The following is a 13,263-nucleotide window of genomic DNA, read 5'->3' as shown; positions in this document are numbered from 1 at the left end:
AACACTAGAGTCATCTCCCTGAGCCTGCTTGTCAAAACAGTTGGCAGCAGTCTCCCAGTGGTCCTGCAGCGACGGTGGTACCTGATGCCAGCTCTCAGCTCTTTTGACCGGTGTGTTCTTTGCAGCACACTGTACACATGCTGCAGCCCCAAAGGCTCCCCTGCCAGGGATGTGCATTTCACACCTGCGCTACTGCTACAGGATTACAGCCTTGCTTTGTAAATGAACTCCTGTTTCTGTGATTAGAAACACTAGCACTCTGACTTCCCCAGCAATATAAGCAAGGCCCTCTTAAGGTTTGCTGCTTGTTCCTAACAGCTGGGGATAGCACTGGGAGATGCTGCAAATTTTCCTTTTGATCTGAGCTGTTACTGCAGTGCAGCACATTGGATTTTGAATACAGAAATTACATGGAGTGGCCTGATCCTAGGTGAATTCTTACTCTGTCTGGCAGCCTGTTTGCTGTCATGTTTTTCCCTACAGCTGTCAAAAAGATGCCTTTTGCAGGCAGTTGACTGGGTGGGGTAGGAAAGAATTGCAGCACTTGGTGCCCTCCCCATAAAGATGCCAAATTTCCATTCACTTAAATTTGCCCTAAGCACCTTTTTAAAATGTGGTTCAATTTCCCTCTTTCAGAGTTTTAGCTGGCACTTATCATCCTGGTATGGTACTTAATCAGTCCCTGTCTGAATTGTCTGTAAGGATAATTGATGTTCCTGTCTCCAACAAGCTGAAAATTGTTTCCACCCAGCCTTTGACATATAAAGGGACTTTGTTTTCTGCAGTGGGTGTTCTTGTCTCATAGGCAAATGACCCTGGCTGTAAGGCTTGCAGAATGGAGTGCAGCTGCAGACACCTGCCCTTCCTCCCAGGCCAGGAGAGGTGTGGTGCCCTTTCTGAATTAAAGCTAAGGACGTCTCCAGAGCTCATCCCATGCAGGCACTGTACATGTTGCAGGGGTGCGTTTTGCTCCAAACTGTTTACTCCTGTCTTTTCCGGGGGGGGGGGGGGGGGGGGGGGGGGTAAGAATCCTGTCTGAGGAGCAGTTTCCAAATAATGCTGAATCTCACTTTGGGATGCAGCAGCCAGCATATCCACACCTGGGCAGGTGAAATTCTTTGGGTACCAAAGATCACCTGAGATCCAGGCTGGTCACACTGAACTTACTTGAACTTCAAGCCCTTTCAAATAGGAAGGTAATTAGTCTTCTGTACAAATGAGTCAGTTCTTACTACCACTTTCGAAAGTTTAAACCAGCCTAGTGCTGCTGACATGCCTTTGGTGTATCCAAGTATTGCAACATCTTCCAAGCTGGTAGTGTAACTGGGAATCATACTGCTGTGTGCAAGATTGTAGCTACAAAATCTCTAGTAAGACCCAATATTTTGCTTTCTGAATTAAAACCCCAACCTCTTTAGAAGTCCAAACTATTTCTGAGTCGACAATAGAAATGCCTGAATCTGCATGGTGCCCAAGACAACTGTCCACTTTTCATTTATCCTATTCATCTCAATGCAATATTGTAGCCTAAAATTATACAGGACCCAAGGCGGATGTTGACCTCTGCAGCACCATTTTTTACAAAGGCTGGTGAACAAAACACCTGCTTCTCCTGTTCTATCCTCCCTGGATGCCCACCTTGTGTCTTTCTTAAACCCTACAAACAAATTACTAGAAAACCTCCCCAACTTGAACTTTCCCTGAGTTTGATCTGCTCTCGTATGCTCAGCATGTGCAGTTGTGGCATTCTGTGAGAGCATAAGGATGGAGTCAGGTGAATGGAGTAAGAAAAATAACTATCCTGAGGGGTTTAGTCCTAGTGGTGCTTGCCTTCCTCTCACCAATGGGAAAGGGGAATTTTGAGCAACCACTGCACTGAGGTGGTGAAGACACCAGAGGGCTCTACTGCCAGATGTACTGCTGGATAACTGCAAAGTCCACAGGATTTTACTGTCGAGGTATGTTCTCATTTTTAGTGAGCCAGCCCCAAGATGGGCTGTTGCCAGCAGCGCAGGCCTCAGCATCTTGCTTCACTTGTGACAGTGGCTTAAGTTCAGGGTGTTCCTATTCTCAGCTCTTGTACTTTTCATCAGGATACAGTGGCGTTTGGGAAATCTGTGGAAACCCATTGTGCCTACTGCATCTTGTGGAAGGGCCAAGACTATGCTGAGAAAACAGTTTTTGACAACACTTGACTTCATTTGGAAAGCAATCCTCCTCTTGTTTTTTGGTGGTGTCATAGTTTCCCCCTACCTGACTGACAAATGAGCCTACCTGTAGTTGTGCTCATGCCTCTCCTCTAGGAAGCTGATGTTGAAGGAGTGCCAGGCTTGCTTGGATGGGGAAATCACTTACATGACTTGCCTTGTCTGTCCAAGAATTTTGGCTGCCTCTGTTGGCATGATAGAGAAATGTGTTTGCTAGGCTTTTATCCTCAAAGGGATAGAAATTTTCTGGTATTTTGTGCTTAAAAGGATGTAAGATTTCTTCAAAGCCAGAACACACAAACATATACATTCTCAGTCTGTTGCCTGGGACATTAGTCAGGCAACTCCTAATAAAGCTAAAGCCTAGCAATGTAAGATTAAAGTACATTAGTCGAGGATAAATTGTCTTGCAAAAAAACCATCTTATTATGCATAGGAAATGTGCCCTAAGCCCAGTACAATTCCCCATTACAATTCTTACTTATCAAAACCTTCACGATACTTAATGGGCTAACGTCAAGAATGTCAAAGGGTTTTATTGTATTTGTTTTAATTATTTGGAAATTGCTCTTCCTGACTCGAGCGACGGCTGGGATTCTTACGTGGCAGTTTCTGCTTGATTTCAAAACGTCTTGTCTGTCTGATGAGATGTGCGAGTGCCTGCGCTCCCTGTCATTTGTTTATAGCAACATCAGGGAACTGCTGGTGTGAAAACCCAGTGCGGACTGCAGCGGGACTCTAGTTCGTACCCCTGGGGAACAGCGTAGATGCATGTAGCAGAGCCGTGCTGTTTCCAGCCGCGGGGACAGAGGACGCGGCTGGCCGCACTCCCTAGGCTGCCGGCGGGGCCAGGACCGCATTAACACATCTTCGCTTTGCAGCGCAGAGTTCCAGCTTTCGAGGTGCTGTCCGCGCAGAGGTCGCAGCCCCGCGGGCTCCGCGCACCGGCGGCTCCCCGGGCGGGCCTGGGACACGGCGGGGCCGGCGGCGCCGGACGGGCCGCGCCCCCTCCCGGCCCGCGCTGCGCGGCGCGGCGCGGAGCGGCCCCGCGGAGCGAAGGGAGGCGCGGCCGCCGCAGGGCGCCGTCCCATTGGCCGCCGGGCGCGATGCTTTGCATCTCTCCGCCCCCTAGCCTTCCCATTGGCTGCGAACCGGCGCCGTTTTGCATGGCCCCGCCCCGCGCGCCCGCTGGCCGGCGCTGCGCTGCGGTGTCGGGCCGGCGGCGCGGCGCAGTGCAGGAGCCGGAGCCGGGCCGGGAGCAGGGTTGGCCGGCGGCAGCAGCAGGAGTAGGGCGCAGGCAACACCGCCGCTTCGCTGCCGTCTGGCGGAGCGGGGAGAAGCGAAGCGGCCGGCGGGTCACGCCGCGCCCCCTCGCTGCTCTCTCCCCCTGCGTTCCCGTGAGCCGCTCCCCGCCTGGGTCCCGCGGGTGCAGCATGAAGTGCGGCGATGGCCCGGAGAGGTAAGACGGCGGTGAGGACGCTGGAAGACCTGACGCTGGACTCCGGGTATGGTGGTGCGGCGGACTCGGTGCGCTCCTCCAACTTGTCGCTGTGCTGCTCGGATTCGCACCCCGCGTACCCCTATGGAGGAAGCTGCTGGCCGCACCTAACTGACTCCATGCACAGTCGGCACAACAGCTTCGACACCGTCAACACCGTCCTAGCGGAAGACTCCGAGGTGCTGGACTGCGCGGGGCAGCAGTGCTCCCGGCTCCTGCCCGACCTTGAGGAGGTCCCCTGGAGCCTGGAGGAGGTGGAGGCACTGCTGCTGCCGCCGCCGCCGCGCCGGGAGCCGCGGGCGCCGGGCGCCGCCAGCCCCGGGAGCCGGGATGCGGCGGCGCGGCTCTCGACGCTGGTGAGCCGGGCGCTGGTGCGCATCGCTCGGGAGGCGCAGCGACTGAGCCTCCGCTTCGCCAAGTGCACCAAGCACGAAGTGCGGAGCGCCATGGAGATCGTCCTGGGCTGGACGCTGGCGGCCCGCTGCACGGCAGCCGCCCTCGGCGCCCTCTCCCTCTACAACATGAGCAGCAGCGGCGGCGACCGCTTCAGCCGCGGCAAGTCGGCCCGCTGCGGACTGGCTTTCTCCGTGGGCAAGTTCTACCGCTGGATGGTGGACAGCCGCGTGGCCCTGCGCATCCACGAGCACGCCGCCATCTACCTCACCGCCGGCACCGAGAGCCTCTTCCGCGACATCCACGCGCGGGTGCTGGCCGGCCCCGCCGCCCCGCTCCCGCCGCCCGGCCGCCCCCCGGCCGCCGCCGCCGCCCCGGCCGAGAAAGAGAAGGAGAGCGGCGAGGCGCCCCGCTTCACCCTGGAGACGCTGGAGCAGACGGTCAACAACGACCCCGAGCTCTGGGGCTTGCTGCAGCCCTACCAGCACCTCATCTGCGGAAAGAACGCCAGCGGTAAGTGCGGCGGCCGGGCGGGACCGGGCGCCACCGACCACCTGTTGCGCCGGGCGGGCCCCCGTCCGCCTCCCCGGGCGCTGGGCGGGTCGCCGCCGCCGCACCTGCCGCCGGGGCCGGGGGGCCGGGGAGGGAGGAGCTGCGCGGCTGCCCCTGCACGGTGGTGCCCGGCCCGGGGCGTGGGGAGGGCTGGAGGGGAGCTGCCGAGCATCCCCCGCGCTGCTCTGCCGGGGCTGCCCGCCCGCCTGCCGCGGCGCGATGGGCGTGAATTGAGGGGCAGCTGGCTGGGTGTCGGCAGGGCTGGCTGAGAGACAGTGGTTCAGAGCTTCAGTTTTCCACAGGAAATGGCAGAAGCGCAGCTGAACGCTTGCAGGCGAGATCAAACTTTTGTTACATATGCAGTGGTTTGGCCAGCGATTGCGTGGTTGGCGCTGAAATGCAGTCTTTCTGGACAGATTTCATTCATGTTGGTGCATGTTTACCCAGAGCTTGACACAAATGCAACACCGTGATGCATCAACTTCCTGGCCATTTTTTCCCTTCGTTTTTAAAATCATGAATCTAATATTTTTACTAAGTAATCCTTCGGTAGAGTGGCATTCCAAAGTTGATGTTCCTTATTTCAGCTCCCTCTGTTTGCCAGGGAAGGGAAAATGGAACGAGAGGCGATTCGGGGAGGCAGAGTTAAAATAGGGTGGTGTTATTTCATACCTTCTCCTAAGCGTGCACAGACACATGCAAACACTTTTATTAAGCTTAAATTTAAAATACCTGTCAAGCTGAGATGCAAATATTTGGGGAGTGGGGGTATGGAAGAGGAAGGGAACTGGGAGAACAAGGTTAACTGGAAGCCTAGATCACGTCTCCAGATAAGCCTTGTTAAGTTGTTATAGCCACAGAGGATGCATTACAGCTAATTATCTATTGTCTTAAGGCACCTTCTATCCCATAGGAGACCTAAAGGAGGATGCTGAACGGGAGTAAAAGAAAGGGGCAGATACTCCTCCCTGCTGTAAATAGATATTGCTTGGTTCTGTTCCTCTGGTGCTTTTACTCCAGCAGAGGATGTCCTCCCCAGAGGCTTCACTGAACCACCCCTCAAAATGTATCTGCTCTTGGGGGCTTGTGTTGCAGGACCCTGGTGCATTATTCTAGTGCTGGTGCAGGCAGGCATGGCTTCCCCAGGAGTGCCACCGTTGTTTTTTTTCCTTGAGTCCTGATACGGTGCCTGTAGGTTTCAGATGGCACTGTGTTGCGTTTCTGACATTGCAGCACTGGCTGTGCAGGCTCCTACTGAGCCTTTCATTTTGTTTTGCGGCTCTCTCTAACTCCCTCTGTATCAGCTCAGTGGATTCAAATGAACTTCATTCTGACCCTCATTTATCTCCCTTCTAGGGACACAAAACAGTTTTCATCTCCATTTTATTGTAGTTTTAGCTGCCACAAATCTCCTTGGTATCTCTTGAGTTGAGCAAATGGCATTTTTCTAAGATGCTTGAATCAAACCCTAGCAAGTTGTCCATTTTGTTTTGCCTCTCTCTCTCTGTCTCCCTGCTTTCTATGCAAATGCCTATAATGTTGTTTTGCTTTTTAACATCTTATAATACATAGTTTAGGGTCCTGTTAAATATATTTAGAGTTACAGGTGCAAGCAAGAGCCAGGCCTCCTTGCCGTAAAAGCCATTTTTTACTGCTGTAAATGTTTATTTAGATTTAATCCAAGGGTGTGTTGCCTGCTTTTAAGTACTTTCAAGGCAACTAAACTAAGCATTAGAAACCATTAAACACATCAGTCTGTTTCTTTACCAGTGAGATATGTATTTGTTTATATAGACCTCACCGTTTTGATGTCTTGAGTGCTCCATGTTTGCTTGCAAATGTTTCCTTCTCAGGCACTTAAAACAGGTGGGTAAGTCTGATGTGAGAGATTATTTGACCAGCTCGAAACTGTTGGGGCAATCTGTGGCAGGAGGCTTGGGCTGCTGGAAGTTGCATCTCTATTTAGTGGCCTAGCCACAAGTTCATCCTTCCTCTGTCCTCAGTACTTGCAACACCATGATAGCACAACTTAACAGGCAGCAGACTTCTCACATCTCTTTGTACCTCTCCAGGAGAAGAGACAGGCCTTGTACTCTTGAGGTTCAATAAGTTGGGGGTCATTTCCCAGCTGGGTTGCAAGTGAACACACAAGCACTGGAATCGGTGGATTTGGTCCATCAGGTGTGGACAAGAAGCAGTGGTGGGGTCCTTTCTGGAGGTACCACGTCCAGTGTGATATGAGTGAAGTGGGTGATGGAAAGCAGTGCAAAAGCTGACTCTCTAGCAGTACCTTATCTGCAGGCAGGTTTTTGTGGGGAGAGGTGCCTCTCTCTGTGAGGCAAATATCAAACCTTTAAAAAAATTCAATGCAAAATTCAGCACCTTGAAGTTCATCCAGACTGTGAAACAGGCAACTTGTGAAGATCATGGGATGCAAGTATGTGAGGAACATGAGTTTGTGTCCGATACAGTCCAAGATTGCTCTGACAGAGTTTGTGAACACTAGTGTTGGGGAAGATGGTCTGAGGATCTGTGAGACACAAACCAGCCTTTCAGGGCTTCCTAGTAAGTTCTGCAGAGTGTTTAGTGGTTTCAGCTGAGGTTTTTTAGCCTGATGTCATACTCGGTCATCTTGGAAGCTGCTGAATAAGATCAGTATTGCAAGATAACCTTTTACTTCTTGTAAATGATGGTCATGTGCCTTCAGACAGAGATGCTTGAGCTGGTTCTTTCTGTGGGCTCTTGAGCCTACTGGGCTTCTTTTGGGTGTATTTGGCCTGAGCTCAGACAGCTGCTTTGTTGGGAGCCCCACTATACAACAGGAGCCTGTTCTGGCAGGGCTGAAAGCCCGTGGATGAAGGTAGTGGCAGTCCTTCATATGTTGCGGGCAGCAGGCCATGTGTTCTTGATAAGCCCCTCGATAACCTCTTCTGTGGGACAGGGCATCCATGACAAAAGCAAAGCAGGCAATGCCATTGGCAGCAGCTGCTGGCATATTGACTGAGCTTATCTTTTTGATTACTATATCAGAAAGAATAGACCTTAAAAGCACTCTGAGGTAGTAATTTCCACTCCCCCCAGAATTTTAACATCATGGCTGAATGAAAATTAAAAACTTTACATTTGGGATTTCACTGACGCTTAAATGTTTCAATTACGAGCTCTGTCTGAACAGCACAATGCACGTTTTACATCCTGTAACAGTTGCACGGAGTGTTATTTCCCTTGGAACAGTGGGAGAAAAATACTGTGTGCTCAATGAAAGGCAGTAAAAGCTGGCACCTCTGTGGTTTAAGCAATATTATTCTAGTTTCTTTATTGCTCATCAAACCCTTACTTTTAGGCCAGATCTGAGAAATGCTTTGAGATGAATGGGAAGTTTCCCCAGGTCTTGGATCAGTGCAGATCATTGGAGTAAATCCATGTATATTATTTAACCAGGGAAGCTTGGATGGCAGGTCCAAGTAGCTTAAATACTTGGTATTATGAAGGTCCTCTTTCACAGGGAGGAGGAATGGTATTAGACAACGCTTGAATTAATACAGAGTTAAGAAAATAGGTTTTTCCTGTTTCAGTCTTCGGGAGTTTCAATGTCTTGTCATGTGGCAGGACTTGTGTTTGGAGGGACACAGCTGGGGAACTGGGGGATCATAGAGTGGAGTTTTCTGTGGAGGAGTCAGCATGTACAACTCTGCCTTGTCTGTTTGTGTACAGCTTCTAAAAATAGTGATTTGGAACCCAACTGCATCCCTGTGGTTTCTTCCTCTTCTTAATATTATTCAGAGAAGAAAATCAAACTAGTTAGAAACCCAGGATTAGGTCAGGCTTGGCTGACCGGTGTCAGCTTACCTCAGTTTAACCTTAGCCTCTTCTCGTAATTCACATGAACTAGGGGGACTCCAAGCAAATGAGCAGTACCAATATATTAGCACAGCTTAACCAAATCAATAAATGCTTTTGAATTTCAATACATATGTATGCATACATGTGTGCATACAGAGACCATACCCTTCTTTTACTGGCGGGCATACTGTTATTTGTTACTTCTCTGCTTTTTGCTGTAATTGAACCATTCAGGATGCCATTATGGCCTTAGGGGCAGTGTAAAATCAATCTAAAACTTATTTCAGCTAAGATGATAGGGGAATATTTGGGCACAAAATGGGATTTTATGCTATTTTCTTGGCCTTATTTTAAACTGTAATTTCAAGAATATCCTTCCCTCTACCCCCCTGTTATGTCTCCGTTATATTTTTTGCTGGTTAAAAAACCCAAAAAGAATATACTTGAAGTTTCTTATATGTACTGGTGTTTTATACTTAAAGGTCTTCGTTGTTTTGTTTTTCCCATCTATTCAGGGCACTTTAGTCCCATGCCAAGAGGTTGACATGAGTGGTGGAGCAACAAATGATCTGTATTTTTGCTTGATTTTCTTAACTAACAACCTCCTGAGCAAACTTCCACACCCTCTTTGAACAAGTTGTGAATTTGTCCCCTCTCCATATGGGAGGGAGAAGGGGCCAAATTCCCAAAGGGCAGAAGATTTTGCCAGTTTGTGGCCAGTGATGCTGTTGGAAGCTGGGATGGCAGTGGGGAAACTGTGCTCCTTCTCTGTAGTGGGGTGGGTTGCTTTGGCACATGGTGCTGGCAGGACAGAAAGATAATCAGCATTTGTGTGCTTGTTGAAGACCACTGTTGCCTTGAGAGGATACCTTGAGAAGGGAGCAGTGGTGGGATTGGGAAGTAGGGACCCAGCAGGAGATTGAGGTTTGATTGACTAGCTGATGAACATTTGTTTCCCCTCTGGATGTTTTGATTCATGTAATTTGTTTCAGTTATGAGTCTAACATTAAAAAAACAAAAATCCCAGAAATAGTTATAGCAGAAGCACCCAGGATAATCATAAAGCTTATGTTTGCCAATATGATTATTCCTTTTGTCATGTTGGAAAGTACCTTAATAGCATTTATAACCTTGGCCACGCTAGGGAGTTTTCAGGCTGCATCTACATTACTTAGTTTCTAATGTAAATGAGGCTTTGGAATGATGATTGGGGAAATGTGATTGTGTATACAAGGAGCATGTTAGGGGAGAATAACAGTATATTTTTAGCAGTTTATTGGGTTCCTGGCTTTTTTTGCTGAGTGCTGACAAGCTTCATGCAGTTTTTCAGCCATCCTGTGAGCTGATGACATGAGGTGCAGGTGAACATTAGGGACAACTTTGTTCCTTTTCCTAATGCTGCTGTAAGTGCTTTCTCTTCTGCTGCTCAAAGTTAGTAAAAATGAAAAAGATACCGCTCTTAGTGTGTTGGTGTTTCTGCAGTGTGTGTCATACCAAGCAGTTGGTTGTCAGTCACAAACCTTCCACATTGTCCAGTGTAAATACTCAGTAGTGCAGTGGCTGGGAACATCTACAGCCCTTTCTCCCTTGTCCTGGTTAGGGCTTGAGTTCTCCTATCTCAGAAGTTAGAAAAAAAGCTTTATGGTCTTCCCCTCACCTTTCCCCTAATGCAGGTGTGAAAGAAGAAAGCCCTGCTCAGTGAGATGACACCAGAGGAGGAGAGAGCTGCTTCCTGTAGCACATGAGTGTTGAGAATTAAGTTTTCTGCCTGGAGTAATTTCCTCTGGCCAATGTATAGTGCAGAAAGAGCGGGGGGGCTCCTTGCAGGTGGTTTGGTGAAATTAGCAGCTTCCGTGCAAAATATTTTTGTTGCTGACCCAGCAAAGGATGTACAGGAGAAACAAGGAGGGGGTGGATGAGGGAGTTCATCACCAGGCTGTGTTTTCTTGCCCTGAGTATGATGAGCAGCAGCACTACCACCATTTGTGTCCCTGAGCAGGTTGGCGTGCTGCATACTCGTGAGGGCTGAAGTGGATGCTTGGTGGATGGTGGATCACATCAGTGCCTGTTCACTTTCCCACTCTATTCCCAGGCTCAAGATTCCTGCTGCCTCAGTCTGCCAGGCTGGGTTGTCATGTCCAGCTCTGGCAGTGGTGCCATCCTGCCAGTCCCTTTGCTCTGCAGGCTACTTTCCCATTATATAGGAGCCTTTAGCAAGGCGTAAGAAAGAAGTAGGGACTATTTTTTTTCTTTGCTCTTGTCCTTGTTTACTTGCTGGCTGAAAGCAACACACTGCACCATCTCTGTATAAATCTGTAATTACATTTATGTACCTGATAAGTAAAGATTTCAAAAGACATAAAGTGAAAATTACCCCAGAGCTTGTGTGGCCAGCTTATTAACCTCTGGTTACTTTGCCAGAACTGTTCAATTAGGCAGCCTGAAAAAAACACAGACATGGTGGAGGACTGTGCCAGCCAAATGGTCACATGTGTTTGGTTCTTGGGCTGCCCTTGCTTTCAGGAGTTTCCTACAACAAAGAGTTTCTATCAGTGGCCACATTTGTCTGGCAGTGCATAAGCTTTCTATTTTCCCAGAAGGTAACATAGTTATCCTGCTGTTAAAGTGAGAGGATATAATCTAATGTCTAGTCACTCCTTTTGCTTTTCATAGGGCTGCATTTCTCTCTTGCAAAAACAGAAGAGAGGAGGGCACTGGTCAGGTGAAGTGAGTCAGTGAGAAGGCAGCTGTTGGCTCATTTAGACAGCAGGAGTGAGGGCCATGTTCCTGGGAGCAGCTGAAGAAGAAGGAGCCACTGTCGGTGTGGATCAGTTCAGCAGCGTGGATGGAGCACAGGCATGCTGACACCTTGCTGAGGCTTGTCTCAGTTACTTGAATTAATTGAACTTGATGTGCTGATGCTTTTGGATCATCACACTTCCTTACTCTGGCAGTTTGTGGCTAAGGAGAAAGTTCTACAGCATGGCTTATGGGACATGACCATTTTCTTGGGCTCCACTGAAGAGGTGCCTGTCATCTTGATGGTATTTTATCCTCTTCCTTGATTCCTAGGCTGAGTTTATAGTAAGCAGTACCCTTTTTTGGTGTAATTGTTCCTGAAAACAAGCCAAGGGGTTTTATAGTATGGTAAGAGGGTATCTGGTGGTAAATATGTGGACCAGCTTGGAGGCTGAAAAGGTGGTCAAGAGACTTGAAGTTTCCCACAGGGGCTCTCTTGGCCCATCACTGATAAGGAAAAGAAATATTCTTTCACTTGTTTTAAACAATACTGGATTACTAATGTGGAATAGGAAGAGACCAAGGGACAGGTGATTGTGTGAGGGTCTCTTGTACCAGGAGACCTCAGGGCAGGTGACTGTGTGCCTGATGAATCAAGTTGGCAGGGGTGGATAAGGGAAGAAGGACTTGTTCACCCCAGTTGGTTCCAGGCCATTTAAAAGCACGGTGTTAGACCTGGTGTAAATCCCTGTGGGAAGTGGTGTGTGCCTGACTGATGTTGGTGCTTGGTGGGAGCTTGGCTGGCGTGACACTTGGGGACTGGGCTCCTCCTGCCCTGATGCTTCAGGCAGTAATGGATGTTGATACTGGGATCTTCCAAAAGATACATGGCAGCACAGGAGACAGGTAGAGCTCTTTCTGTGGTGGTTTAAGGCAGCTGAAAGCAAAAGTGCAGGGAGGGATCAGTGCTGCAGGATGTGTGAGAGGCGTTGGGATGCTCGCCAGGAGATAGGAGCACATGGAGGCGTTGCAGCTGAGGGACTGGTAAGACTTCTGGGTCAGCAAATTCACAGCCTTACGTGGCTTTTCCAGAGCTCTTATGTTCATAGACCTTGCTCTTGTGAGCAGCACATGTACTTCACACAGCTAATAAAGGTCTTGGGACAGGCTGGTGAGTGAGCAGGTGAACAGGAACCCCTGAGAAGATTAGAGGAGAGGCCTCTTCAAGGACTGGATTTCTGTCCTCAAGTGCTGTGGAGTAGCATCTGGACCTGCAAGAGTCTGAGGCTTTAAAATTCATAAAATCATCCTGGTTTTAAATTGCACTGCTATGAAATATTGCTCCCAGGTGGAGGAAGTGAGCGGGGCTGGGGTTGCAGCAGAGTATATTGAATGTATTTGCATTTTTGAGGCAGTCAAATAATTGAAGGAAACTGCATCCTGCAGTGTTTTGCAGTTTCTCTGGCCCCGTGGTAGTTTTGGATAAACACTGTTGGCTGTAGTGCCTTTGCTTATGTGTTGTGTTTGGCTGTGATTGAGTTGCTACAATCAGGGAGGGTTGGCTTTTTCTTGCAAAGAGCTAAGCAAGTCTTGCAAGCCTCTCTGGGATGTTATCCAGTAGGGATTTGGAAAAAGAGAGATTATGGTGCCGTGGGCCATATGTACTCCCCAGACTGTGGGTCCTTCACCCCAGATGAAGCATCTTCACTTCTCTGTCACCTCTAAGCAGTGAATATGGCCAACAGCAGGGCAAGCTTCCACTGGGGAGGTGGGCCAGATGCCTGGGGATCAGTGCTGGACTCCCAGAACTTGAGTGGGAAGTGCTGCCAGCAGAAATGAGAGAGATTTCAGAAGTCAGAGTCATTTTGGCTGAGATGATTTTTTTTTTTTTGTGGAGAATGCTAAGAAGATTTTTTTTCTCTGATATGGGGTCATTTCTTTGTATGTTTCAATGAATCATTGACTGAAAATCTGGGTAGGTAGATTATTTTGCTCTGGGTTGTCAAATACCAAAGACAACTGCTAGGGGCT

The 13,263-nt window shown here is 49.2% G+C and overlaps 1 protein-coding gene across 2 annotated transcripts in view; it reads left to right on the top strand.

Moving 5' to 3' along the window:
- The first annotated feature begins 3,638 nt into the window (after window positions 1-3,638).
- Window positions 3,639-13,263, top strand: part of ABTB3 (ankyrin repeat and BTB domain containing 3) — a 174,398-nt gene continuing 164,773 nt past the window's right edge. For both annotated transcript variants that reach the window (XM_014877010.2, XM_088165373.1), the window contains exon 1: window positions 3,639-4,611. In XM_014877010.2, coding sequence (XP_014732496.1) covers window positions 3,654-4,611 — 958 coding nt within the window. In that variant the 5' untranslated portion in view covers window positions 3,639-3,653. The remainder of the gene's footprint in view (window positions 4,612-13,263) is intronic.

Source organism: Sturnus vulgaris, chromosome 5, assembly GCF_052056855.1.
Source record: "Sturnus vulgaris isolate bStuVul1 chromosome 5, bStuVul1.hap1, whole genome shotgun sequence".
NCBI lineage: Eukaryota > Metazoa > Chordata > Aves > Passeriformes > Sturnidae > Sturnus > Sturnus vulgaris.
Note: the sequence above shows the minus strand (reverse complement) of the source record. Positions and strands in the feature narration are given on the sequence as shown.